The sequence below is a fragment of the Podarcis tiliguerta genome (assembly GCF_965153285.1).
Source record: "Podarcis tiliguerta genome assembly, chromosome: 8".
NCBI classification, from domain to species: Eukaryota; Metazoa; Chordata; class Lepidosauria; order Squamata; family Lacertidae; genus Podarcis; species Podarcis tiliguerta.
Window position 1 is genome coordinate 16,088,760 of NC_139541.1, and position 26,666 is coordinate 16,115,425.

Here is a 26,666-nt window from a genome sequence, read left to right on the forward strand (position 1 = left end):
TTATGCCAACAGAGCACAGTTGGGCATAATGTTTCTTTTGCATAATATTCTGGTTTTGCTATCGATTGGGAAGGGGGCAAGGAGCTATGCACGCACCTTTAACCTCACATCTTTCCAGTTGCTTTTTTTGGACATTGGTGGTTCCAGCAGACACTCGCCACATACTTTGATGCAAATGGTTGCAGCGAGTGAGGCCTAGAAGCTTTCCCTCAGGTGGATGTTGAACTTCTCAGGAAGTGATGTTCAGTGCTTGTGTGGAACTGCACCAGGCCTGCAGCCCAGCTAAGAGCAAATCATTCATGCTTAATTTGCTCACTTAGTTGGTGTCTCCTCTCTCTTGCCCAAACATGTGAGCTAGGTCTAGGGAGCCGCCTTCCATCCTGGCAGATAAAAGGCATTTTTGTTTCGCAAGTCTTCTAAAACAGATGATGGCCGTTCTGGCTTGCGCTGCTGCTGTCATAGATTACGGGCCTAACCCTGTGAGGAAGCCTCATAGAATTCAATAGGGCTTACTTCTGAGTTGACATGGCTAGGATTCCACGGTTATTCTGTTGCCTTTTTTCTTTTTTTAATAATTAACCTATTATTTTCTCGGTTGCTGAGTTCTGGCAGTTTGTAAATTGTCTCAGTTGTGTTCTAGTAAATAGAAAAGCAAGCCAAAATTGTTTTTAAAAAGAAAAAGGTCTTTCTTTTTTTAAAATACGCGCCCCCTCAGCCTCTCCTTCCCACTGAGATGATGTCACAGGATTTGTTTTAAAGTATTTTAAAGGTTGCGTTCTACATTGTTGTGACCTACCCTAGGACCTCATGGTGAAGGGCAGGTCTTAAATTTGATAATACCAATGAAAAATAGTAAGGATCGCCTTGGTGTGGGCTCACTGTAGAATTGCCCTTGTTTGCTCAGCAAGCACTGTGAGCTGGGGCAGCTGTGTGGGCAAAGCTTGGCAAGTCACCTCTTCGGGAACTGTTTCAAAGGCCAAAGACACCTATGTGACTGTCTGGATAACTAGTGAGCCCTGCACCCAGTGTCAATGTCCTTGTCCAAGTGGCAGAATGCTTAAAAGGGAGGGGGGAGGGAGAAATGTTGCTTATCTATTCTTATAAATTTGTAGTCTTCTGCAAAACTTTTGAAGTCAAATTGTCGTCCCCCACCACTCTCCACCTCTCCGGGTTATCTTTCTCCCAGAGAGCTTTTCTCATTGTGAGCTCAGCAAGCATAAGAGCTGTTGTGCCACAGTAATTTTATTTTCTTCCTCTTTTACAGTCTCTGTCAGCCAAGTGCAATTATCTGCTAGTTTTGCGGCTCTGTGAGTTGGACACATTATCTGTTTCTCTCCCCCTTCTACTTTTTTTGAAACATCGGAACATGACCCGAATTGACATGGCACTCTCTTCATTTTGCATTCATAACCTGGGCTTCGTTAACGGCTCTTGCAACCAGTTCCAGATTGCTTTCCCCCACTTTATTACTGAGCAGGAGGGGGAAGAAAACAACATTGATGCATGCTAAAGTCATTCCCAACAAAATAATGAGCCATAAACAGGATCTGTGCCAAATATTTGTATGTTGTGGTTTGGGTTGGGGTGTATGTGTGTGTGAGAGAGAGCTAACATAGCAGACAGCACCATCCTTTGCCTGTTTACCCAGAAGCAAGTTCCCCTGTGTTTAAAGGTGTATACAGTGGTGCCTCGCAAGACGAAAAGAATCCGTTCCGTGAGTCTCTTCGTCTAGCGGTTTTTTCGTCTTGCGAAGCAAGCCCATTAGCGGATTAGCTCTATTAGCGGTTTAGCGGCTATTAGCAGCTATTAAAGGCTTAAGGGATTAGCGGATTAGCTGCTAAAAGGCTATTAGCAGCTTAGTACCTTAGAAAAAGGGGGTGAGGAGCGAAAAAAAAACCCCAGGAATCGCAAGACATTTTCGTCTTGCGAAGCAAGCCCATAGCAAATTTGTTTTGCGAAGCACCTCCAAAACGGAAAACCCTTTCGTCTAGCGGGGTTTCCGTCTTGCGAGGCATTCGTCTTGCGGGGCACCACTGTACTCCTAGGCAAGTGTGCATAAGATGGAAGCCTGACGTACTAAGCCTAGTCAAGCTAGAACGCATTGAATGGTAAAAATGTAGAATATAAACCCTGTACTGTGGTATGTATGATGCAACTTAATTATAAGTAATGTAGAATATAAACCCTGTACTGTGGTATGTATGATACAACTTAATTATAAGTGGTGGTGGTATTATTATTATTATTAGTAGTAGTAGTAGTATACAGTGGTATCTCGGGTTAAGTACTTAATTCATTCTAGAGGTCTGTACCTGAAACTGTTCTTAACCTGAAGCACCACTTTAGCTAATGGGGCCTCCTGCTGCTGCCATACCGCCGGAGCACGATTTCTGTTCTCATCCTGAAGCAAAGTTCTTAACCTGAAGCACTATTTCTGGGTTAGCGGAGTCTGTAACCTGAAGTGTATGTAACCTGAAGTGTATGTAACCCAAGGTACCACTGCACTTCCTGTTTGCTCTCTACACCTACAGCAGGCACTGTTGGACTTTAACCCCAATGGCACAGTCTTCCATTGTCTCTTGAGACAGATGGATGCCAACTGCCTACTTCTTACTTCTTCCCCATAAGGTCCCAGGGTAGGCTACAAAAGCAGAAGATTAATATCAATTAAAGTGATGTATAATCAGAAGAATAGGGTGGGTCATATTTATCAGGTGTCAAAAAGCTAGGCTAAAGAGGTGCCTCTTCAGAATATGACTAAAGCTATAGATTGAAGGTGGCAGGTGCACCTCCAGTGAGAAGGAATTTCCCAGCTTGGGGGCAACCACAGAGAATGTCCTCTCTTGGCTGCTGCCACCCAACCTCCCCCAAACATCTGAATCTCTGAATCAACAAGTTCCCAATCAAATTTTGCCATCAACTCATTAGGAAGTGGAATGAAGTCACCTTGTCCCAACTCCAGAATAACCCTAGGCAACCTGACCAATGGTTGCGGGTGATAGGAATTGGTGGCCTCCCAATGCTATTGGACTACATGTCGGCTACCCCTACTCCAGCCGCTATGCTGCACTGCCTCAAATACCAGCTCCATGCCTGCCTCCAGGGGGAATTGAGCACATGCAGTTTATCTTCTTAAAAACCAAGGGCGGGATGCTTTAAGGCCTAAGCTGTTCTTTTTCTCCTTTTTTTACAGTCTTTTACATTTTCACAACTGGTGATTAGCAAGGGTACCCTGGTTAGAAACACACAGTGCAAATGCTGCATTGCCTGTTGCTCTATTCTCCATTTTGCTTTAACAGCGTGTGTCATTCTTTCCCAACTCTGCTGCATAGAGTTTACAAACTTACTCAGCAGCTCCCTCCACAGACTTTTAGTGCTCCTTAACAATGTGACTGTTGACCATTTTGAACACATTCTTTTACATCCACCCACCCTGTGAGTGAAGTGGAGAGATTTCTTTAAAATCTCCCCCTGGGAAAAACTAAATGCACCCCTCTCTTCTCTGGCTATGTACACACTATACGTTTAAACCACATGGCTTAAAAAGAAAGCCCTGGGAACTGTAGTTTGTTGAAGGGGCTGGCAGTTACAGCTCCACAAGGGGTAAACTTCAGTTCCCAGGATTCGTGGAGGGAAGCCATGTGCTCTAAATGTATGGTGGGTATTCATATTCAGTCTTTCAAAAGGGAGCCTTCCTTTGTTCCAGCAGTGGCGGCTCATAACCTCCTTTTTAATCAGGCATTTGCTGAACACAGTGCCTTTTTATCATGCAATATGAGACTAACAGTTCGCAGAAGAATAGGCCTGTTGTGTTTATTAAGACTAGTAACACATGACCCATGCAAATCTTGTTAAAAGATTTATCTGTCTGGCTTGCTTGAGCAAAGGTGGCAGGGGCGGGTGGGAGGGAGCGGCCATCTCCATATTTTTAGTTACCCTGTGTGCTTAGTTGCCTTGATATTATGAGCTCATAGTATTTCTGTTGGACTTGATTTCACATTATCTTTAAAACCTGACTCTCTAAGCATGTAAACCTCTTAGAGGGTATTAATGTGAGAAGCAGTAAGTGGGGCCTTTTCTCTCTGATCTTGCAAGCGCAACCACAGTGCTGTTTCTGCACCCCACCCCCCACCCCCATTGGTGCCTGGCACTTTGTACCAATTTGCAAACATTGCAAACACCATTTGTTTGCTCCGAGTCAAAGCTGTGTTTTAGTGCTTAGCTGTGGCCAGAATCTTGGTGACTCTGGGTGTCATTGTTTGGGAACACAGTCAGCCGTTCTTTCCCTCTCCCTCGCTCTCAGGGTTCTGTAGCTTCCATAGGTCAAGGGTCCTTTAGAACTCAGTGGCCTGAAAGGGACAGGGTCCAGTATGATGCCGCTGCTGCCATGGTTCGTTGAAGAGGAATGGTTGCTGGGGTCCATTGGCCATCAGTCCGAGAGCCAGTGTGGTATAGTGGTTAAGAGCACCGGACTCGTAGTCTGGTGAACGGTGTTTACTTCCCCTCTCCTCCACATGCAGCTGCTGGGTGACCTTGGACTAGTCACACTTCTCTAAAGTCTCTCAGCCCCATTCACCTCACAGAGTGTTTGTTGTGGGGGAGGAACGGAAAGGAGATTGTTAGCCACTTTGAGACGCCTTAGGGTAGTGATAAAGCGGGATATCAAATCCAAACTCTTCTTCTTCTTGTTTCCTTTGGAACTGCTGAAGCAAAGCAGGCTCTGCCTACTCTGCTTTTCTGTCAGGCTCCCTGCTTGCTGCTCACCTAGACCCTATTGGTTGGTTGGTTGGTTGGTTGGTTGGTTGGTTGCCTTGCTTTGCTCTTAGAGAGTATCTCAGCCAAGGCATTTGTTTTGGAGATGTTTTGTTTGCTTGTTTGTATCTCAGCCAGGGTTTTGGAGATGTGGACTGGGTCTTTCGGCTGACACTCCATTTCTTGTGTTTTAATTTTGTAGCTGGTGTTGTTATAATCCATCCATACAACGCACTGCCTGAAGGAGTAGAACCGATATAAAAATGGGATATAAGTTTAGTTAAATAAGAATTGGCATGGCAGAATCGTGTGTTACTTTGCCCACTGTTTATGTGTCTGCTTATCTGTTGGGTCTCTCAAACCCAAAGTAATCATCCTGTACTTTGGAGAAAAGCTGCTTGAAAAATGGTTTTAGGCGGGAAAATGTGGTTGGAGGATTCTGTCCAAGAGCTGATGTATTGTGCTTTTCTCACTTGCAATAATCCATTGGGGTGTGCATGCATGCGGGAGAACAGACATTAGCCAGAAACGTAAGTAATGGCATGGTAACTGGTGGTAGGGGTATTATAAATTGATGAAGTTGGAGAGATGGAGAGTGTTGGAAGAGAAGCAGAGGGGAAAGGCCAGTTTCAGTGTGTGCCTTCCTGGCTAGCAGTGTAAAAACAATTGCAGTTTGGGCTCTGAGGGGGCAAGCAGTTTCCAACACTTGGCTGGAGCTGGCATGACTGTAATGGTACAGGGAGCCCCTGTAACTTTGCAGGTGATGGTGCTTTTTGTGTATGTGTTGGGCGATGCCAAAGCTATAAAAGCTATTAAATGTGCTTGGAACATCTCAGTAAGTGGCAGAGCTGTGTAATAATTCCCCAAACTTTGGTGGCATCTGTTTCTATGATTCAGGATGTTCCCTGCCTTGGTTAGGCTGGTGCCAGACCTCCCCCTTCCTCCCCCTTGCAATCTTGTTGACATAATCTCTTCCAGAATTCCTTGTTTCCCTTGATAAGTCATCCTTCAATTTTATTTTACTTTTCCGTTCAGTCTCCCTTCCTGGAACACTAATTCAAAAATCACTCAAAGAGCCGTACTTATGGGCCTGCGTTCAACACCTCCGGCTACCAGAAATTGCAACAAAGACTCTTGGCCGCACCTTAGAGGTGAACAGTTTGATTATGGCACAAACTCTTGTGGACTAGAGCCCACTTCCTCAGATGTTCCTCTATAGCAGGAGTGGGGAATGTGGCCTGGGTGTGAGTGACGTGTGGCTCTCCAAACCTGTATGTCTGGTGCTCTGGTGTGTGGCAGGAGGATGGCCTAGTTAGTATACAAAGGTAAGAGTCTCACCCATATCCCCCTCCCTACTTTTGTCTGTGGCCTCACCCACCACAGCTATGTAGCCCACCACTGGACTGTCAAATTGACCTCATCTGCTCCCTCCCTTCCTCAAGTTGGAAAGCCAGGCAGACTCCATGTTGTGGTCAAGAAGGTGAAGCCAGTCCAACCTGTCTTTTTATGTAAGCTGCTAGGGTTCCTAGTGATCTCTGCTGGGTGAGAAAGTGTGTGTGTGTATGTCTGCTGTCCAGCCCAAGAAGAGATCTAGCTTGCTTGCTCCTTGTCACTGGGATTGCTGTGGGTGGTGTGTGTTGATGGTTCGTATAGACTTCTGGGATTCCCTGCATGTTGGAAAGCAGGATGAAGAATGCCAACAAAAATAAGTGGAATGCAGCTGAGCAGAGATCATAAGCAGCTACCTGCTGTTCACTTCTAGAAATGCTGGAGCTGAAGTACCTCTGGAAACTGAAATGCAAGATGTAGTGTTGGCTGACTGTGAAAGGAAAAGTGGCTGTTAGGCAGGACAGCTAGATGAAGCCTCCATGTTGAGGTAGCAGTCCACATAACCATCATCATTATAATTTTTATTATTCTAACTTAAAATATAACTAGATCCTGGGATAAGCAAGGGAATGAGGGCAGTACCTTTGTGCATGTTTGTGGCATCCTAGAGGCATCTTTCTGGCTACTGTTGAAACTGCTTGGTGGACTAGATCTGTTGTCTCATCCATCAGGGCTGTTCTTATTAAACCACACTCATGATCCTGGACACCCATCCCCTCAATCCTTGATAATGTGCAGGTGCTCTCTAGTCTCTCAGTGGTTAAGGAAATGCACCTAGTTTGAGATACTTCCACCTGTTCTTTCTTCAAGCATTACAGGGATGAGATGGCATGGAAAACAGATGTCATGTGCAAGCTGTGGGTTGCTGGCACACCTTAAGTCTTGATATCTGTGATGCACGCTGGGATCCTGGGATTTTATTATGCCAAGTTGGACATGGACAGAGTCAACAGTACCTCAGTCCTCCTTCAATTAATATTCTGCTTCTAAGTTAAAATTAGCTGCCTCATTGTCCCTACCACTTGGTCTTTGGAAATGAGTGTGGGCATGCTCCCAGGGACTTAAAAGTTAAGAGCAGTCAGCTGTAGGACCCAGGATGAGATAGCTGTGGCTCTATGGCCAGAGCTATGTGGTAGCCATTCAGACCTCCTTGGACTTCCAGTTTCTTGTTGCCCATGTCATTGGCAATCCCACTGGGGATGTTGTCACTGCTTTTGCCTGCCTCCACTTCGTCTAATTGGAAAGTTGCATCCTGGGACAAGGATCCTGGGCAAGGCTCCTCCATTTTGTTGTCTTGTCCCTTCCTTCCTTCCTTCCTTCCCTCACTTTACCTTAGAAAACAAAATACTTTGGGGTGCTGTGGAGTAATATTCCCTCGACCACTTCTTTGTGTGAGTGATGGAGGTTCTTGCAGAATGTACAGAGGCCCAAACTTCCAGGAGGGCAGCAAGAGAAGAAAAGGAATGCTGTGTAAGATGGGGAAAGCTCTGGGACATCTCATGCAGGAGCCCCATATTTTAGTAGAAACAGATCAGTTTCAGCATCTGAGTGCTTTAAAAAAAAATATCGCAAAACTCTCTTTACTTGCCATAGTTCATTCCGTAGCTTATTGCAATGTTTTCTTCTTGGTTTTTCCTAGTTACTGGTTGGGCACTGATGTGGAATCTTCTCAGCCAGTGCAAATTGAAAATTTCCCAGTCTCCCCTGCTTCTGAACTTTCCCCACATTCTTTCAGTCCTATCAACATGGCTTTCGGGGCTACTTCTGAAATAAAATATGAGTTTCTCATGAAGCTGCATTCCATCAATACCATTTTTTATTTGGTCGTTTTCTGCACACTTGCAGAATTGCTGCTTACATGCAGCCCTGCATGCACCTGATCTGCTGAGAACTTGCCCTGTGCTGAGTTTCTCATTTTCTTCCTATACATCTCAGCTTCTTTTCATTTAGCCTTGTCCCCCCCAAAAAGGGTTCCTGATCTATTTTGTGCTCTTTCTCCCATTCTCTCTCTTTCCGTATAACTTTTATTTCCTCCGCCGGCATGGGGGAAATGTTCCCTTGTCCATGCTGTTTTCTCTCTTTTGTGAGAGGTTAGACTCTCTCCAGGAAACACTCTGTGGGTGAGACGGTGACTTGATAGCAGAGGCAATTTAATCCTGCTCAACCTGCAGCGCTGTGATCAGCGCATTTTCCCATCCTTTGTCAGGTGATGGCGGAAGCAGCTGTGCTGACGGTTGTTTTGTGCAGTGTGAAAGGGAGCCTGCCAGTGAGAGAGAAATTGCTGCAAAACCGAAGCTATTGAGCTTGCCAAACCCCACAAAGATTTCCCCAACCCCCCAGTGTATTTACTTCTCCTGTCCTAATCTGAGCTTTAAACATCTGTGTAAACATCTGTGTGTTTGGCAGTATACGTGATGTATTAGCACAGTTTACTTTAGAGGACTCCCCCCCCACCCACCCCAATATACCCACCCACACATATCAATGTTTAGTTTTATGGGTTCCATATCATTCAGGTGCAATTATGTATAAAACAGAAAGTCGTGCTTAACCCATTGCAACATCTGTGAAAGAGGAATAATGTTAAGCTAGCAGATTAGTGCTGGGTGCGTGATAAGTTTCAGTGAACAGCATGCCTGGCCCCATCAGGGCTTCCGAATGCACAGAAGCTTGCACAATATAAACTCATTATTATGTTGTCTGGGAGTACTTCTGCACGATAGCATACTGTCAGATCTCCACAGTTCCTTTGCTGGAGATGTAAAGTCAGTGAAGTGCTATCTCAAGTGACTGAATTTAGTAGGCATGTAGGAGGCTGCCTTATATTGAGTTGGGCCATTGGTTCTCCTAGCTCTGTATTGTCAACTCTGACTGGCAGCAGCTCTCCAGCGTTTCAGGTAGAATGCATTCCCAGACTTTCTTGGAGATGTTGGCAATTAAACCAGGGAATCTCCTTTATGCAAAACAGAAGCTCCACCACTGAGCTTTGGCTTGTCCCAGTCTAGCTTGTTCACAGTGTGCAAGTTTCTGAGCTTCATAGCATTCTTAATTAGGCCCTTCATCTGCTTGCTGTCTCCAGTGCTCTGGGATCAACACGATATCTAAAATATGTTGTTCTTCAGCAGGACAATTTTTGGTATGGCATTGTAGCAGTCATTCCCCTGATCTGTGAGAATTTCCTCCAGGCATCCAGGCACAGCAGCTTTCCAAAAATGGATGGTTCTTTTTACTGTTTTTTTTTTTTTTAAAAAAACCAACTGTCATAAAATATTTGCATAAGTATCTTGTGCAGGTAAGCGTACTAAACTTTGTAGGCTGGCATATAAGGCTGGCATACTTGAGTGTTCATTTGCATTAGAGCACATACATGCACACAACACTCTTTTGCTCCTTGTCATTTTGTTGAGAACTTGTACAAATTAGAGTGGTGTGGGTGTGTGTAAGGAAAACTAAGAATTGAGAACAGTGTGTACTGACATTCTAGATCTACTGAGGAACTTGAAAGATGATTGATTTTTATTTGTTTTTGCTCTTTGCTCCAGTTTATTATTAAGGAGGTGATTGCTTGGATGTGCCTTGTTGCGCAACTGAGGCCTTGTCCCTTTTCTCTACGCTGCTCCATTTTGTGGAGAATTAAAAATAGCTGCATTGTTTCTTGATGCTATCATTGTCATCCTCCTGGCTCTGATTTTTTTTTGAATCAACCTCTGTGATAAGCCTGGGAAATGTGGACACCCCTCCCCTTGTGGGGACAGGAAGATGTAAAAATTCCAGAAACTGTGAAGTCATTGGGGGGGGGGAGAGGGTGAAGTCATTGCAGGGGCAGGTGGCGGAATTGTTGTTTTTTCCTGGAATAAAATGATTTGGGGGTGGGTGGGGGGAAAATACAGTACTTTTTCTCTTTGGGGGCCCATCACATATTAAAAGTCACTAATTTTGCCATGAGGTTATAATCTTTTGGTATACAGTGGTACCTCGGGTTAAGTACTTAATTCGTTCCGGAGGTCCGTTCTTAACCTGAAACTGTTCTTAACCTGAAGCACCACTTTAGCTAATGGGGCCTCCTGCTGCTGCTGTGCCGCTGGAGCATGATTTCTGTTCTCATCCTGAAGCAAAGTTCTTAACCTGAAGCACTATTTCTGGATTAGCGGAGTCTGTAACCTGAAGCGTATGTAACCTGAAGCGTATGTAATCCGAGGTACCACTGTATAAGAAGTACCATTTATTCAGACATGACAAGGATTGAACTGGGAACCTTTTTAATACTAAGCAGGCCCCTTCCCTAATATAGTTCTAAGAATGGTTATTCTGCGGCTTCGCCTGCAGAAACCTTGGGTTTGAGGGGCTAGGGAGCACTTCTACCTTTCTGCATGCTCTAGCTCCGGCTAATCTTTTTACTCTGCCCCAGTTCTGTATCTGTGTCAGCTTTCAGAACTATTCAGCATAACCTAGTTGATGTGCCAGAGGCACACACCCCTCCCTACACACCCACAATTCATTTCTTTTACATGCTGACTCATCATGCATGATGGCAAGCCCCGCCCACATAGCCAGTGTGGAGCTGCAGTGCATTGTGGGTGTGAAGCTTTCCCATATCCCTCCACGCCTGCTCATGGAAGGACTGGATGTCAGCTCATGAATTACATAAGCCATCACTGAACGTATCAAAGGGTCAGGGCATGTGTGGGGTGGTGGGAGGGGCGGTAAACATGACTGTTGAGAAGGGAGCGGCATTTCCGTTGTGTGTGTGTGTGTGTGTTTTAATGACTCAATAGTGAAGCATTGTGTGTGTTTTGAGGGTGGCTTTTGAGATTGAAAGTGGCCCGCATGCACTTTTCTTCCTCTCTTGCCAGTGCTTATCCCCATCCTGCTTAGAGACCCTAAAAGTAAGCGCAGAACCTTATCTCTATTGTAAGCAGTGTAATCTTAAAAGAGTTGTTATGGGAATAGATGATTAAAGAGAGGAAAAATACAGGCAAGACAAACCAGCCAAACTTGCTCCTTTGCGGGAGGTGACTTACAATCAGTAGTTGTTGTCTGCTTGCAGTTTGGATCTCAGGAGTTGTTTAGGCCTATAGACATGGGTTTTACAAATATCTTTTAAATAACAACAACAATAATAAAAGCTTTGTCTGTTTGCTGCAGGGCTCCAGCCAGAGTTTCCTGGGTGAGGTTCTTAACGTTCTGGAGAATAAGACTCCTTGGTCCTTTGTTTGACATCCTAATGCTTGGAAAAATTGCTTAGAGCTGTAGGTGGCCCTTTCACAATTTAATATGGAAAAATGGGGGTCTGACACTAAGTCACTATTGCAGTGGAAGCATCCTGTTGTTGTAGCTGGTTTTGGACGTTGTCTTGCCTTAGCTTAGTTGTAGGTGACAAGGTGCTTCAGGAAATGGAACAGACACACACACACACAGCAGTTTGACAGAGGCTAATTACATGTTGGTTGCAGTTAGCCATGAGCTGTCTATTCCACTTACGTTCAGGGAGTTCTAAATGTTGCCTCCTGCTCTTGACAAAAAGTTGCATGTTGGGCACATCTGATAATTTGAGCTGTCCTTCTCTGTGCTGTGGAGAGACAAGAGACAAGGTTGTCTCCATCCCTTGAAGAGTTGCTTGGTCTCTGTTGCAGGTACAGAGGTGGCTAGGTGTGTTCGACGCTTCCTTGATACCACCCTTGGAAAGAAGAGGAGAGGAAGGCTTTCTTGTTGCTTTGGTGCAGCTTTGGGGTTAAGGGAGCTTGATCACCCCATCTCTGACATTGCATGGTTGGAGAGCAAGGGTGCAAGAGCCTAAATCAGATTCTAGCACAGGAGTGGGAAATATTTGGCTCATGGACCAAACGTTGCCCACCAGGCCTCCTCATTTGGCCCATGACGCCATTTTTCTGAAGCTACAATCATCTTTTCCACAGAGACATGGCTGCAGAATGCAGGGTTGATCCTGCATGGGGAATTCAGTCTTGTTTGGGCAGTATCTTTGCCCACCCTATCAGATGATTGATAGGTAGGTGGTCTTGCTCATCTGCCAGAATTGGCCCACTGGGATGGGGGAAGATACAGATCTGGCCTACCAGGCTGAAAGGTCCCGACCCCCCTCTCTTGCTCTAGCAGGACCAAGAGAGAGGTCTTAGGGTATTGTTATTCAGATGAGGGCTAGCTCAGTTCTTACTGAATTCCATGGAGAAAAATATTTTATTTCTGTTCTACCCTTCTGACACGATGAAGACTAGGGGTGGTGTACAAGGGGTTCCCAGGCCGTTTCCTGTCCAGGCACTGACCTGCTTAACTTCAGGAATCATGCATAATGGGTACCATGCTTGGGTCAGAATGAGATGCAGCAAAGGATACAATGGAGAGGGTGCCAAACCAGCTTCTTGCTCCAGACATGGGGGTCACCGGGAGCAGGAGCTCCTGCCGTGCGCTGGTGTTCTTTCCAGGCATTTTGCTGGTTTAATTAATAAAGGTTGGGACTAATCCTGATTATACTGTTGAGCAGTGCCATCTGCTCTGTGAGGATGGGTTAGAGGAGGGAGAAGAGGCGGGGTGGTGGAAATGAACACAGTGGCTCACAAGCAGCACCTCCTTGGAGGGGCATATCCTCAAATACAGGCACTCCTACTGCTGGGTGAGGGAAAGGGGCTGTCGGTTAGATATTTACCTAAGGAGTGGGAAGAAGCGGATTCAGAAAGGCATCCAATCTAGCCACATCCCCTATTAGTCACTGCTGTTTGCATGCCTTGTTAGAGTTCTTTGATGAGGATTAAACCAGCAGAAAGGAGCTGCTCCCTCGAGAGCTCCATGAACTGGTGCCTTGTAGCCACTGCTCTAGTGCTTCAGTAACTTGTCTCATCACAAGATCCTTGTGTGCTTCCTCTCTGTCTCTCGTGATGCTGGTCCCTGCATTCTTAACATTGACCGTGCCCTGTGTTCCTAGTGCCTTCCCTCTAGTCCAAGGCATCTTGCCGCTTTCCCAGTCATTTTTGGTGTTCTGGCCGTTGTCTTCTGTCCTTTGGTCAGCACACAGTTTTGTGGGGATGACACTTTGAAGAAAGTATGGCAGGTGCTAAGCCAGAGTCATCTCCTTGCAAGGGCTGCCAACAAGTTCCATTGTAACACCCTCTGCTCCTCCTGCCATGATCGCTGGCCCTTCTTGCCTCTGAGCTTGTAATGGAGAGGCCAGTTATTGCTCCTTTGGAGAATAGATTTGTCCCTGGGCCTCAGAATAACAGGAATCAGTATTCATACTCCTCCCACGAGAAGAGATCTGTGCCTCATTAGAAAGCTAAAATGAGCAATGTGTTTGTGTTTGTGTGGAGGTCTGTATCAGCAGCTAAAGACCAATTTCCCCTTTTTACAATGTAAAATTTACACCCTATCATTCTTCTCCCTCTAAGTTGTCCACAAACTTGATGCTTGTATTACTTTTTGGCAGAGAAGCACTCTTGCTTCATTAACAAGGAGCTCGGTGGCTTTTGGTCTCTCTCTCTCTCTCTCTCTCTCTCTCCCCCCCCCCCCCCGCCATCCCTATGGGACAAAATGCAAACTGTATGTGGCAAAGGAGCAATGTCATTTTCGTGCATGACATTTTAGTTTCCTTCTCTTGGGTACTCCTTCCTTTACTTACCACTAGAGCACCTAACCATTTAGCTCAGGCATAGGCAACCTTCAGCCCTCCAGATGTTTTGGACTATAATTCCCATCATCCCTGACTACTGGTCCTGTTAGCTAGGGATCATGGGAGTTGTAGGCTAAAACATCTGGAGGGCCGAAGGCTGCCTATGCCTGATCTAGCTATTTGACTTGGATCTCAGTGCACAGGCACAACCAATCTAGGGTCTATGGTAAAGTGCTGGGGAAACCGTGATGTTTTACTCACACCACACCCGTAAAAACGTAGCAGAATGAGAATGTGCATAAGTTGAAAGCAAAATATTTGCATCCAAATCTTCACTGCTTCTTTTTTTGCCTATACTTGCCCTTGGGAATTTGAGCTTGTGGATAAGAATAACCATGGACAGATGGGTTTAATCAATCTTGAGAGGTTATTTGAACGAGAGCCTTAATGCCTAGAGAGCGTTCTTGCGATGGTCTCCAGCCTCTCAACCGGCACAGGCGCAAGTTAAGTATGGAGAGCCGCCCTGAAAAATGCTGTGTGAATTGAAGTGTTACATTCACATTTGAATATATTGGTATATCACTCTGGTAAATTATGCAAACTAGGCAGTCACTAAGCCGCAGCTGGTAGATAAGTAATGTGTGTACAAATTTTTCATCACTATGTCCCTGAAATTTGGTACCAAATGTGATTGGTACCAAAGGTTTTCCAGATCACATAATATCTTTATTGCTATATGCATGAGAGTCCCCCTTGTAAATTGTCAAAGGAAATGATTGCAGCTGCTTGAGGAGCGGGGAAAGAGCTGAGAACCTCTGTCTTCCTGGAATGTTTCCCTCATTCAGGAAAAAGAGAGAAACTGAAGCCTCAACCCTCAAGTTACAACAGCAAAGTCAGTTTGTCTCTTTAGATGTTGTCATGGTCTGGAGAAGACATCAGTGGGGGGACGTAAGAATTGCTTGCTGCCTTTCTCTCTTTTAAAATGTCAGGGTCTAAGAGGAAAGATTTCAGGTGCACAGAGCTGGAACATTCCTTCCTTCCTTTCTTGATAGGTGTATAAGCATTCTAAACGAACTTTAGCATTGCCGGGGGTTAGACTAGATGACCCTTGGCTCCCTGACAACCGTACGATTCTGACCTAGCCTTTTGAAAAATTCTGCATTTTTTAAAAGGTTCAAGCATTTAAGCATTAGATGTGGATATAGTTTTATGGAAAGTGCACAAACATGATAAGTAATATTCTCCAAGGTGGGAAATCTTACTATGGCCCATGGACCTAGCCAATCTCATCTGATAAGCTGTGCTTAGTCAGCACATGATAATAGACAGTGGGGGGCTATAGTGGAGAGAATTTATAACATGGGCAAAGCTTTCCAAAGCTTCTCAGTGGTAAAACTTTGTGGTTTTGCACATCTGTGCACAACCCTGGCACTGCTGAGCTGGCAGGCTGTAAAACGTGGGTTAAAGTCTGGGTCAGAACTCCAGGCTTGTACCCAAAGCAGCACTAAGCCTTTCCTTCCATGGAACTTTCCCTTACACAATGGAACTTTCCTCCCCCCTTACACCCTTTAAATCTGTTCTGCATCCCCCCCCCCTTTCTGGAGAAGAATTGGGTAGGAGATGTGGGGGGAGTTTCATTGTTCAAGGGTAAATCATTGCACTAATGGCACGAGGTCGTGGGATACTTCACCTAATCTGGCTGTCAGCTGTTCCTGGTGTGGGACGTAAACTTTTGGCTGGAAAAATACGAAGCTACTGCCAGTGATACCTCGGGTTACATACGCTTCAGGTTACAGACATTTCAGGTTACAGACTCCGCTAACCCAGAAATAGTACCTCAGGTTAAGAACTTTGCTTCAGGATGAGAACAGAAATCGTCCTCTGGCGGCACGGCGGCAGCAGGAGGCCCCATTAGCTAAAGTGGTGCTTCAGGTTAAGAACAGTTTCAGGTTAAGAACGGACCTCCAGAACGAATTACAGTACTTAACCCGAGGTACCACTGTATTTCAGGAACAAGACTTGCTGCCTCCCTGCCCCCCAATTTATCTTCTTTCCACTCCCTGCTCCACATAAACTCACTTGCAATTGGTGCTTTTTACACCCCCCCCCCAGCTTTCTTCTTTTATTTTTTTTGTACGTGGCCCTTTTCTCAAAGGAACTGGGGGTGGCGATATGCATGAAGCTTTTCACAACAACTCCCGCAGTCCTGTATGTTGATTACATAACTACGTCTGCTACATGGATGGGACATGAGGGAAGCAGGCAACTATTTCTGTGATGTCAGCTGCTCTTCCTTTTTCCTCTAGCAGACACCAATTGCCGCCGGCTCCCCAGGAGTGAACATGCCAGTTCCCACTAGCCTTTTCCCACGTGACTGTATAGCTGCACACACACTTAGAGGGAGGCTCATCGCTCAGCAACAGAGCTCAAACTTTGCATGCAGAAGCTTCCCAGCTTCAGTCTCCATTTAGGCCTGGGAGAGACTCATCTGACATCTTGGAGAGCTGCTGCCATTTGGCGTAGGTTGAATCTTGCTGGACTGATGGTCTAAGGCAGCTTCAGCTGTAAATCCGCTCTGTATTGAGAACCATGAAGATTGAAATCTTGCTTTATTTTTAGGGCATGGACCATAGCTCAGCAGTAGAGCATGTTTTGTATGCAAAAAGTCCCACATTCAATCTTCTCATTAATAGGATCAGGTGAAGGGAAAAGCCTGCCCCCTATCTCTGATACTTTGGAAGGCTGCTGCCAGCCAGAGTACACAATGCTGAGCAAGATTTTTTTAAAAATGGCCTATGAAGCTGCCTATTTCCGCCAATTCAGGAAGGCTGGAGTTTGGGGTTTTGCTTCAGCAGTGAAGTAGCTCAGACCAGGAACTTGTAGAGGAAATTGAGGCTCCATCCCTTCCTGGTTTTCAACCAGACCCTGATCTGGGCTGTGTGCTTCCATTCACTCCCCTTTCTGCCCTGGGCACTTTGGTGGCCCTGAAGCTTCTGCTTGACTCACCATCTTATTGGATCCTGTGGCTCTGGAGGAGATGGGGAGTGGGAAGTCTGAGTGCCAGCCAAAAACCCAAGCAGCTGGTATAGTCACCTTCAGTCCTGGTGCGAGGCTGTTTGGACCCAGCAGTTCTTCAGAATTTCTGAGGTTTAGATATTTGCTGGAGGGTCCAGTCCTCCCTCCCTCCACTGAGGAGATTTCAAGTTCCAGGGCTGGGCAGGAATACGGACACTTTGCATTTATATACAGTGGTACCTCAGGTTACATACGCTTCAGGTTGCATACGCTTCAGGTTACAGACTCTGCTAACTCAGAAATATTACCTCAGGTTAATAACTTTGCTTCAGGATGAGAACAGAAATTGTGTTCCGGTGGCGCGGCGGTAGCAGGAGGCCCCATTAGCTAAAGTGGTGCTTCAGGTTAAGAACAGTTTCAGGTTAAGAACGGACCTCTGGAACGAATTAAGTACCTAACCCGAGGTACCACTGTACTGCTTTAGAGCATTCAGGGTGCTTGCAGTGCTCAATACAGCAGGCTATTGTAGATCCCGGGAGAGCCGTCTGACCACCTAGCTCGTGAGGGAGGGGATATGTGAAAGGGGTGTCAGGGACATAGTCCCTTAGCCACCACATAAGTTACATTTTGTAAAATGCTGTCTTCTGCTAGAATCTAGCACGCCACTCACAGAATCATTAAGCAGGAGTGGTAGTAGTTTATTAGGGCTAGATGGCTGCTGGAAAAAGCCATTGTCTGTGAAGACTCTCATTTTAAAAGCCAGTGTATCTTTACTATGTGCACTGGCACATAACGTTAAGAGACTGTAACTCTCCAGCCTTCGCTCAAGAAGTGTGCTGATGGATTCCTTAACTGGTGCAAAATTCTGTTCAGTCATAAGGCTTTCTAGGGCAGCAGCTGCTGGCAGTTTTAGCCCAGCTTCAGCTTTTCTGTTGGCTGTTACTCAGAAAAGCCCCCCCCCCCCACCGTGTCATGCACAACCTGTCAGTCCAGATTGGCGGCCCGGAGATTGACAGGGAAGCAGTCGTCAGGTAAAAGGCTTAGCTTCAAACCGTGAGAACAAGAGGCTTTAACAATATGTGGCAGTGCTCCCTTATTACAGCCCTTCCCTTGACTTGAAGACGGGCAATTTTATGTAGCAGGTTATGAACAGAGGCTGTTTTTCTCTCTGGGAAGGCTGAGTTGCAAAGTCTTCTTCCTCTTCACTCAGCTATCATTCATAGACGATGGCAGTCTTGTGTGCAGGAAAGAACAGTGTGGCTTATTGGAGAGGTGTGAGCCTGGATATCATTGTTGTCTGTAGTTTCCATGGCTGTGTCAATATGTATTCTGCAATTTGCTTCACCTGAGCTCATAATATTTCTCTGTTAATTATGTACCCCTCTTTTTTTCTCTTTGAGGGACGCGGGTGGCGCTGTTGGTTAAAGCCTCATCGCCTAGGGCTTGCCGATCGAAAGGTCCAGCGGTTCGAATCCCCGCAGCGGGGTGCGCTCCCGTTGTTCGGTCCCAGCGCCTGCCAACCTAGCAGTTCGAAAGCACTCCCGGGTGCAAGTAGATAAATAGGGACCGCTTACTAGCGGGAAGGTAAACGGCGTTTCCGTGTGCGGCTCTGGCTCGCCAGAGCAGCGATGTCACGCTGGCCACGTGACCCGGAAGTGTCTTCGGACAGCGCTGGCCCTTGGCCTCTTTGAGTGAGATGGGCGCACCACCCTAGAGTCTGTCAAGACTGGCCCGTACGGGCAGGGGTACCTTTACCTTTACCTTTTTTTCTCTTTAAAGTAAATTTTGTCATTAGGGTGCACCTCAGTGCTTGTTTGGTCCAGTGACCCACCACACTTGAATTTCAGAGTACATTAATATAGGGTGCTCAATTCAAAGTGCTGATTTTGACCTAAAAAGCCTTATGTGGCTCAGAACCCCAGTAGCTCAAGGGCCACCACTTCCTAAATACATCAGCCAGGACCCTGTGTTTGTCATCTGAAGCCCTTCTCCATGTGTTTCCTCTAAGGGAGGGGGAGAAGGTGGTGGCATGAGAACGAGCTTTTCATTGGTGGCTTCCCCACTTGCGGAATGCTATACCCAGGGAGGCACATCTGGCACCATCCCTATTTTTAGGTGCCAGGTACAAGTGTTGTTTCTTACCCAAGCTTTCAACCCTAAATTTGGAGCACATCAGGTATTTCCAGTGGGTGGGATGTGTTCGGCTTACCTTTTGCATACGTCTGGATGTGTTTTTAGGTTTTTGTTTTGGATTTATACTGGGTTTACTTTTTATAATACTTTATAACTTGCCTTGAGTCACTTTCTTTGTGGGAGAATTAAGAAGTGCAATAAATAAATAAATCCTTTTTTCTCGAAATGACATTTTTATATTTGTGAAGGAACTGTTGTCACGACAGGCTGGATGTGCGTGGGTGAAGGACCTCATGATTGCAGGAGACTGGGAGCTGTGGGGACAAGACAACACATTCTACATCACGTTTGCTTGTCCCATAGCTCTCAGTAGCAGCTTCCGCCACAACAATCAAACATGCTGCTATCTGTGTAGCCCCGCTCTTTCATTGGCATAATGTTGCCATGAATGTTCTCCCCCCCCCTCAATTCTTTAATTGATTTTCATGTTTATGACAAACATAAACGACAAAAAAGAAAAAACATTGCAGTATAAAAAACAAAAAAATACAACGTTTATCCTAACTATTATAATCCCACTTTTGTTACCATTGTTAAATGACTTCCTCAGATCCCTTTAGCTGAGGTTCCATATGACTGATTGTAGCAGTTTTCCAATATTAATTTCAATAAAATTAACTTAATCAATTAACATATTTCTTATCATATTCACTTCTATCCATAGCGTTATGCAATTTAAAACATTTAACTCCTAAGCCAATTTGGTACTCACAAATAGTACTACTTATATTATCTTAGAATATTTAACTAAACAATCCTTAAATTTCTTCCATTCTTCTTGGTACTCCTCCTCTTTCTGTTCGTGGATTCTTCCGGTCAGGTTGGCCAGCTCCAAAAAGTCTATCATATTCATCTGCCAATGTTGCCATGAATGTTCTGGGACACTGTAGTCATGTTTGATGGAAGTGGCTGTACATAAGTGTGTGAGAGCGCTGGGAAGTCTGAGAGGAGCCATGCTTTGTGTGTAGAGAAGAAAGCACGGCATTAGAGCATAATCGGGGCTGTTGTTTGAATGTCCTGCTGTGTGGCCTGGACCAACTTTAATACTGATATTTCAGTCTAATCTTTCCCTAGAAAGAAGTTGAGATAGTTGTTGAAGAGTTCCGATGGCTAACGTTTTCTTTCCCCCCTCCTTTTCAAAGAGCCTTTTTAAAACGCTGGGGTTGTTGGAGTGGTCGAATTTTTCCTGGAATTGAGTGAGAAATTCAGAAGACTGAAGCCCAGGCTCACTGTCTACCTTTCACGGAGGCCCAGCCGTGAGAGGACAGAAGAAGGCACCTGGCGAATCATGACAGCGGACAAAGAGAAGGACAAAGAGAAAGACAAGGACCGGGACCGGGACAGAGACCGAGAGCGGGACAAGCGGGAGAAGGCACGGGAGAGCGAGAACTCGCGGCCCCGTCGGAGCTGCACCCTGGAAGGCGGAGCCAAGAATTACGCGGAGAGCGACCACAGTGAGGACGAGGACAATGACAACAACAGCGCCACCACAGAGGAGTCCACAAAGAAGAACAAGAAGAAACCCCCCAAGAAGAAATCTCGCTATGAGAGAACGGACAATGGAGAAATCACCTCTTTCATCACAGAGGATGATGTGGTCTACAGACCTGGAGGTAAGAGAGAGATCCTACTCTTTGGAATCTAAACCACATGTTGTGTTTGTGTTACCCAGCCTAGTTTTCTTGGCTGAAGTTCACAGGGGAGGGAGGGATGTAAATTGCTGCCATAGCTGAATGGATAATTTTGACCAGTGCATGCTCTGTTGCACCAGGAACTGACTTTTGTTGTTGTGTATGTAGCACCTTGTACACATGTGGTGCTTTAAAGAAGAATGAGACAACTGATCTCTATCTCTTGGGACTTGCTATTTAAAAATAAATGCAAGGTGAACAGAGGAGGGGTAAACCAGGAAATAATATGCAATGATTCAAATTAAATGAACATTGGCTTGCTTACAGTAGGGTATTGGGACTGAGGGCTATGGCAGATGCTTCACTAAAAGGCTTTTTGAGGAGGGATTTAAAGTAAGCAAGAAAGGTGATCCCATGGGGACATTCTGGAGATTGTTCCAGCCATAAGGGCCAGTATGAGAGGGAGAGTGGAGCTGTTAAACCAGGTATAGGCAAACTCTGCCCTCCAGATCTTTTGGGACTACAGTTCCCATCATACCTGACCACTGGTCCTATTAGCTAGGGCTCATGGGAGTTCTAGCCCTAAAACATATGGAGGGCCGAGTTTACCTATGCCTTTGTTACACAGAGCAGGAGACCTTCAGATGTCTAAGGGTGATGGAGTTGGGTGAGTGAAGGTCGCAGGTGTGCTGGGCTATAAGGGCAGAGAGATGCAGGGGGGGGGGGAGTCTATGGTAGGTTTTGCAGGCAAGGAGAAGAAACTTGTACAAGTTCCACAAACACCCAATGATTTATTTATATATATATATATTTATACAAAGAAAATGATTGCATTTTTGTAGAATTAAAAGTAAGGGCATGTTACAAACAAACCATTAAGCTGACCATTTATCTGTCTTTTTAATATTGCCCCAAACCTGCTGCCTTTAAGGCGGGCGTTCACCGCTCCTCAGGGTAGCGGATGCTCCAGTTCCATGACTACTTGCAGTGCTCTTGTTTCCACCAGGATGTGTGTATTTATTCCTGATTCTCTTATCAAAAGAGCAAGCTTACAAGCGCTACTATATTTGTCATCTGCTCTGCTGTTAAAAAAAAAATCATTGGCATGCTGGAAGAGCGCTGTGGGAAGGAAAGACTGATGTGCTTTTCAAAAGAAGAGGGGGAAAACACCGATGGAAATAAATCACCAGAAACAATTTTTCTAATGTGTTGTGTTGATAGAATGCTTAACGCTCTGGGCTTGTGTGGAGTCACAGGCAAATCTTGTAGCTTTTAAGTTGTGCATACTGAATTCTACCTGGAAATAGCATTGCCCTAGTCCTGTGGGGTTGATAGGGGTAAAGCTTGATAGCCTTGGGGCCAGGGTAGATGTAATGGGGTCAGGAAGACTGCTCCCCTACCGGGGCAAATTCTTCTGCCAGCTACGGTTAACTCTACAGTGCAGATATTAACTTGTGAAATGTATATTAGTTCCTTTCTGACACACAGCTTTTCCTCCCCCCTAATTAGTCCTTTGTGGTGCATTGATGGCTCAGCATGCATCCCTTAGAAACAGGGCCTTCTCAGTAATGGCACCAGCTTTGTGGGGCTCCCTCCCTAGAGAGGTTTGGCGGACCCTCAACAGCATATTCTTTTAGATGTTTGGGTGGATAGAACTTGGCTTTTTCAGTAAGCCAGGGATGGAGGAGCCTGTGTACCTCCAGAAGTTGTTGGAGTGCAGCTCTCACCATCCCTGACCATAGACCATGTTGGCTGGGGCTGATGGGAGTTAGAGTCCTAGCAACATCTGGAGCGCCATACATTCCCTACAGTTAATTTGCCTCCACTCTTTTATACTCCCAAGCCATTGCCGAGAGCCATTCAGTCATTTGTTTGTGTGAAGCAGGGGTCAGGGCTGGGGCAGCCGAACTTTTTTGGGGTCAGAGGATCAAGAGCCCTTGGAGCGCATTAAGAGCAGCTGTTCAGGCTCACAGCAGTGAGTGGTGACCATGCCGTGGTGTGGTGTGTGTGTGTTACTGCAGTTGAAGAACCTGACTTGAAATTGAGATTATTTGCTTGCAGGCATAGCTTGCCTTCTAAAATCAGGAACAATTAGCACCCTTGTTTGCCAAAAAGGTCTTCCCATCTCTGGTACAGATTTGCTTTCATGGAGGTGCTGAGATTTAACTCTGTCTCCCACCCCTCTCTCCTGCTTGCTGTATAATATCTCTGGAGCCCTGATCAGTTAACAGCAGGGCTGGGAAGGGATTCGACAAGAGAAACCAAACCTGCCTTGGATTTCCCTCCACATTGGGTGATTTCAAGGTATATGGTGCTTTGAATCGGGCACCACAAATTACAGTGCCTGTGAACATGGCACCCCCAAAGCACTCTTTAAATGCTCAGGATCATTATTTGTAAAAGTCTGAGGGAAACAAACACTGCCTCTGCACCATATTCCTTCTTTGTAAAGCATTAACAATACACTACGTTGTTCAGGTCACTTGGATCACTGCCTCAGGTGGAAAGAAACCCCCCGTAATTGGGAGTGTAGTGTTGCCACAGGCCATTAGACACCTGTCACTTGTAATTCCATCCAGGATGGAAGGTGGCCTCTGTTTAATAGTGCATTGCACCATCCCCTCCTTTTCTCCTCCTACTCCTGGAAGGCTTGTATGCTGATTCAAGAGGAGGAGTCCACCCCGCTCTGGTAGTCACTTCCATGCTTGATTCATCAGATTCAGCACCAGAGTTCTTTGGATGGCCTAGTGGGAAACATGGGCAAAGCCTGCCCCAGGTGTGCTTATCTCTCTAATCGAGGGGTTGACAATCTAGTCCCTACTGCCTACTAGTGGGCGTTTCAGGATTCTAAGTGGGCGGTGGGGGGTTCTATGGCACAAGCTGAGTCCCCCCCCCTTCCATCGAGCACTGGCGGGTGGTAAGGAAATTTTACCATCCCCTTTGGGACTTAATTTTTGGCACTAAAAGAAACTTGCAGACAGGACAGGGAGAAGAGTTAAGAGCCTCGGATAGAAGAGCACCAGGTTGATGAACTATACGGAACTGATAGAAAAGACGGACAAAATCCGAGGCCAGGGAGAAGAGACGGTGGAAGAAGATTGGAAATTTTTAAAATATTATTTAGAGTAATATAGCATAATTAAGGAATGTTGGGAGATGGTGGAATAAACTTATATGACTTTAGTAGAAATATGATAAGGATATAAGAAATTTAGGATTTAAGGTTTTTTTTAGATTGAAGTATAGATAAATTTTAAGATTTTGACGGGAAGATAAGGTTAAAATAGATTAAGATAATTAAACGATAGTAAGCAGTGAAAGATGGAAAGGATTTGCTGACTTAATTATTAACTGGAATACAAAAAAGGGAGGTGGGAGGAGGTCGAGGAAATAAGTCATTGAAGGATAGAGATGTGAAAAATGGATGTGTTTTAAAATGTTTTTGTTTTTTCTCTAGTTGGGTGGAGGTATTGTCTTCTTTTTTGCTTTTATTTTTGATGTATTTCTTATATATACTGTGTTTTTTCTGTTTTTTCTTTTCCCCCCTGTAATTATAAAACTTTTAATAAATATCATTTTTTTTTTTAAAAAAAGGAAATTTTACCATCAAGAAACATGCATTAGTGGGCAGTAGGTATAAAAAGGTTGACTTACCCCTGCTCTAATATGTTAGAGGAGCTGACCTCTAAAAGTAAGCAAGGCTTTAGTAGTGAGGGCACTTTTGATTTATCATATGGAAGTGGGGTAGTCTTACTCATGCAATGGTAAAAAGCTTTGCTTTAGGACAGGGGTCAGCAAACTTTTTCAGCAAGGGACCAGTCCACTGTCCCTCAGACCTTGCGGGGGGCCAGACTATATTTTGAAAAAAATATTAATGAACGAATCCTATGCCCTACAAATAACCCAGAGATGCATTTTAAATAAAAGCACACATTCTACTCATGTAAAAACATGCTGATTCCTGGACCATCTGCGGGCCAGATTTAGAAGGCGATTGGGCTGGATCTGGTCCCCGGGCCTTAGTTTGCCTACCCATGCTTTAGGGCTTGGTGCTGGTTTGTCAAGAGAAACAAAGATTTTCGTGCCCTGGAAAGGCTTGTGGTTCTAGCCTATGCCTTTGGGAAGGTCAAACTGATACATATGAGTTGCATTAGTGTTGGATTGACATCTGCTGAAAAGGACTGAAGGCCTAGGACCCCATCAGCAGAAGATGCTTCCTTGATTCCCCCCTTTTTTTCGAAGGGCTAGAGAGGTAGTTAAATAATGCAAAGTAAACTTTGGCATAGTATACAACACCACCTATATGAATGTAACATTACAAACTAACGGGGGACGACGACGTCCCAAGTAGCTTCCAAGTTATATGAGAAGCTAGTTCTTTGGTATTAGACAGTGAAAAGGCAGATGCCAAGAGGCAGCATGGCTGGACATGGGAAGTTGGTGATTGGTGGTGAGCATCAGGCTGTGCCAACTTGCAGCTTTGGACAATTTAGCATTGTGTTTTATTGTACCCCAAATTTCCAAAACAGGTACGCTTCTGTGCAGTGCAAGCATGGAACTTGCTTTCATAAGCTGAGAGTTGTTAAGAGACTGCTGCTCCCTCCAGAGAGCTACAATTCCCAGGGTTCCCTGAGAAGAGGACTTGATTGTTAAGTGCCTTTGGGAATTGTAGGCCTGGGAGGGGAATAGGGGTCTCCTAACAACTCTTGATACCCTTTAACCCTACAGCTCCCAGAATTCTTTGGGGGAAGCCTTGACTGTTTAAAGTGGTATTGTGGTGCTTTAAATGTATGGTGCAGATGTGGCCTCGCCTGCTTGCTAGTTGTCTTTATACTGCTAGTGTTTAAGGGGCAGCCCTTCATGCTTATCCCCATCCTTTATCCCAGTTGGCTTCTATTGTCTTCCCCGCCAACCCCCCCCCCCCGCCCCGTCCTACTTTTTTTGCATTTCAAACCTTTTCCTGGCTTTTGTCAAAACAACTTGTCTTATGAGGAACGGCTAAGGGAGCTGGGCATGTTTAGCCTGGAGAAAGGGGAGGTTAAGGGGTGATATGATAGCCATGTTCAAATATATAAAAGGATGCCACATAGAGGAGGGAGAAAGGTTGTTTTCTGCGGAGCAATGGATCCAAACTACAAGAAAGAAGATTCCAGCTAAACATTAGGAAGAACTTCCTGACAGTAAGAGCTGTTCGACAGTGGAATTTGCTGCCAAGGAGTGTGGTGGAGTCTCCTTCTTTGGAGGTCTTTAAGCAGAGGCTTGACAACCATATGTCAGGAGTGCTCTGATGGTGTTTCCTGCTTGGCAGGGGGTTGGACTCGATGGCCCTTGTGGTCTCTTCCAACTCTATGATTCTATGATTCTATGATTCAATAGCAAAATTGATTTACTGCACACCACATGCATCCCGATTTGCTTACAGCCCGTTCTTTCAGCATGAAAAAACCGGTGGAGGGCTTTGTGAGTTCTAATGTACAAGGCTGCTAAAATGACTGCCCTTCCCTTTGGTGTTAGTCAGATTATTTGGGGTTACAGTTGTTGCTTCAACTCCATCACGGCCACTAGACCCGTTGATTTTGCAGATTTTCACCAGTGTTAACATAAAAAGAGGGGCCTGGCTGCTGGATCAGGCCCTAAGTCTCTTTAGTCCAGTATCTATGAACAGTGCATTTTTGATTGGTTCTGGCAGGGAGGCAAGTGGGTACTTTCTGCAGCCCTCAAGTGGCATTGAGTGGTTTTTATTATTTAAAAATGAGGATGATGGCTTTGAGAGCAGAGAAAACTGCCTTATGCTACATCAAACTCTTTGTCTCTCTAGGCCAGGATTGTCTCTTATGGCTCTTAGCCCCTTTTCCATGGGCTCAGGTGGCAAGTGGTCTTTACCGTCTCCTTCTGACCCTGTTTAGCTAGAGATGCCAAGGATTTGAGTTCCTGCAGGCAAAGCATGTGTTCTGCCTCTTAACTACTGTCCCACCCATTCTTTCTCAAACGGTCAGGCTCCCTTTCACCATTGCAAAATACGGAGTTGCCATTGAAGAAGGGTAGCCCCTTGTTGAGTTTTTCTTCCT

At 45.4% G+C, this 26,666-nt stretch overlaps 1 protein-coding gene across 29 annotated transcripts in view; it reads left to right on the top strand.

Annotated features, from left to right (window-relative positions):
• Positions 1–26,666, top strand: part of RERE (arginine-glutamic acid dipeptide repeats) — a 340,996-nt gene that overhangs the window by 94,085 nt on the left and 220,245 nt on the right. For all 29 annotated transcript variants that reach the window (XM_083453656.1, XM_083453669.1, XM_083453672.1 and 26 more), the window contains one exon: positions 20,110–20,580. In XM_083453656.1, the coding sequence (XP_083309782.1) occupies positions 20,256–20,580 (325 nt within the window). In that variant the 5' untranslated portion in view covers positions 20,110–20,255. The remainder of the gene's footprint in view (positions 1–20,109; positions 20,581–26,666) is intronic.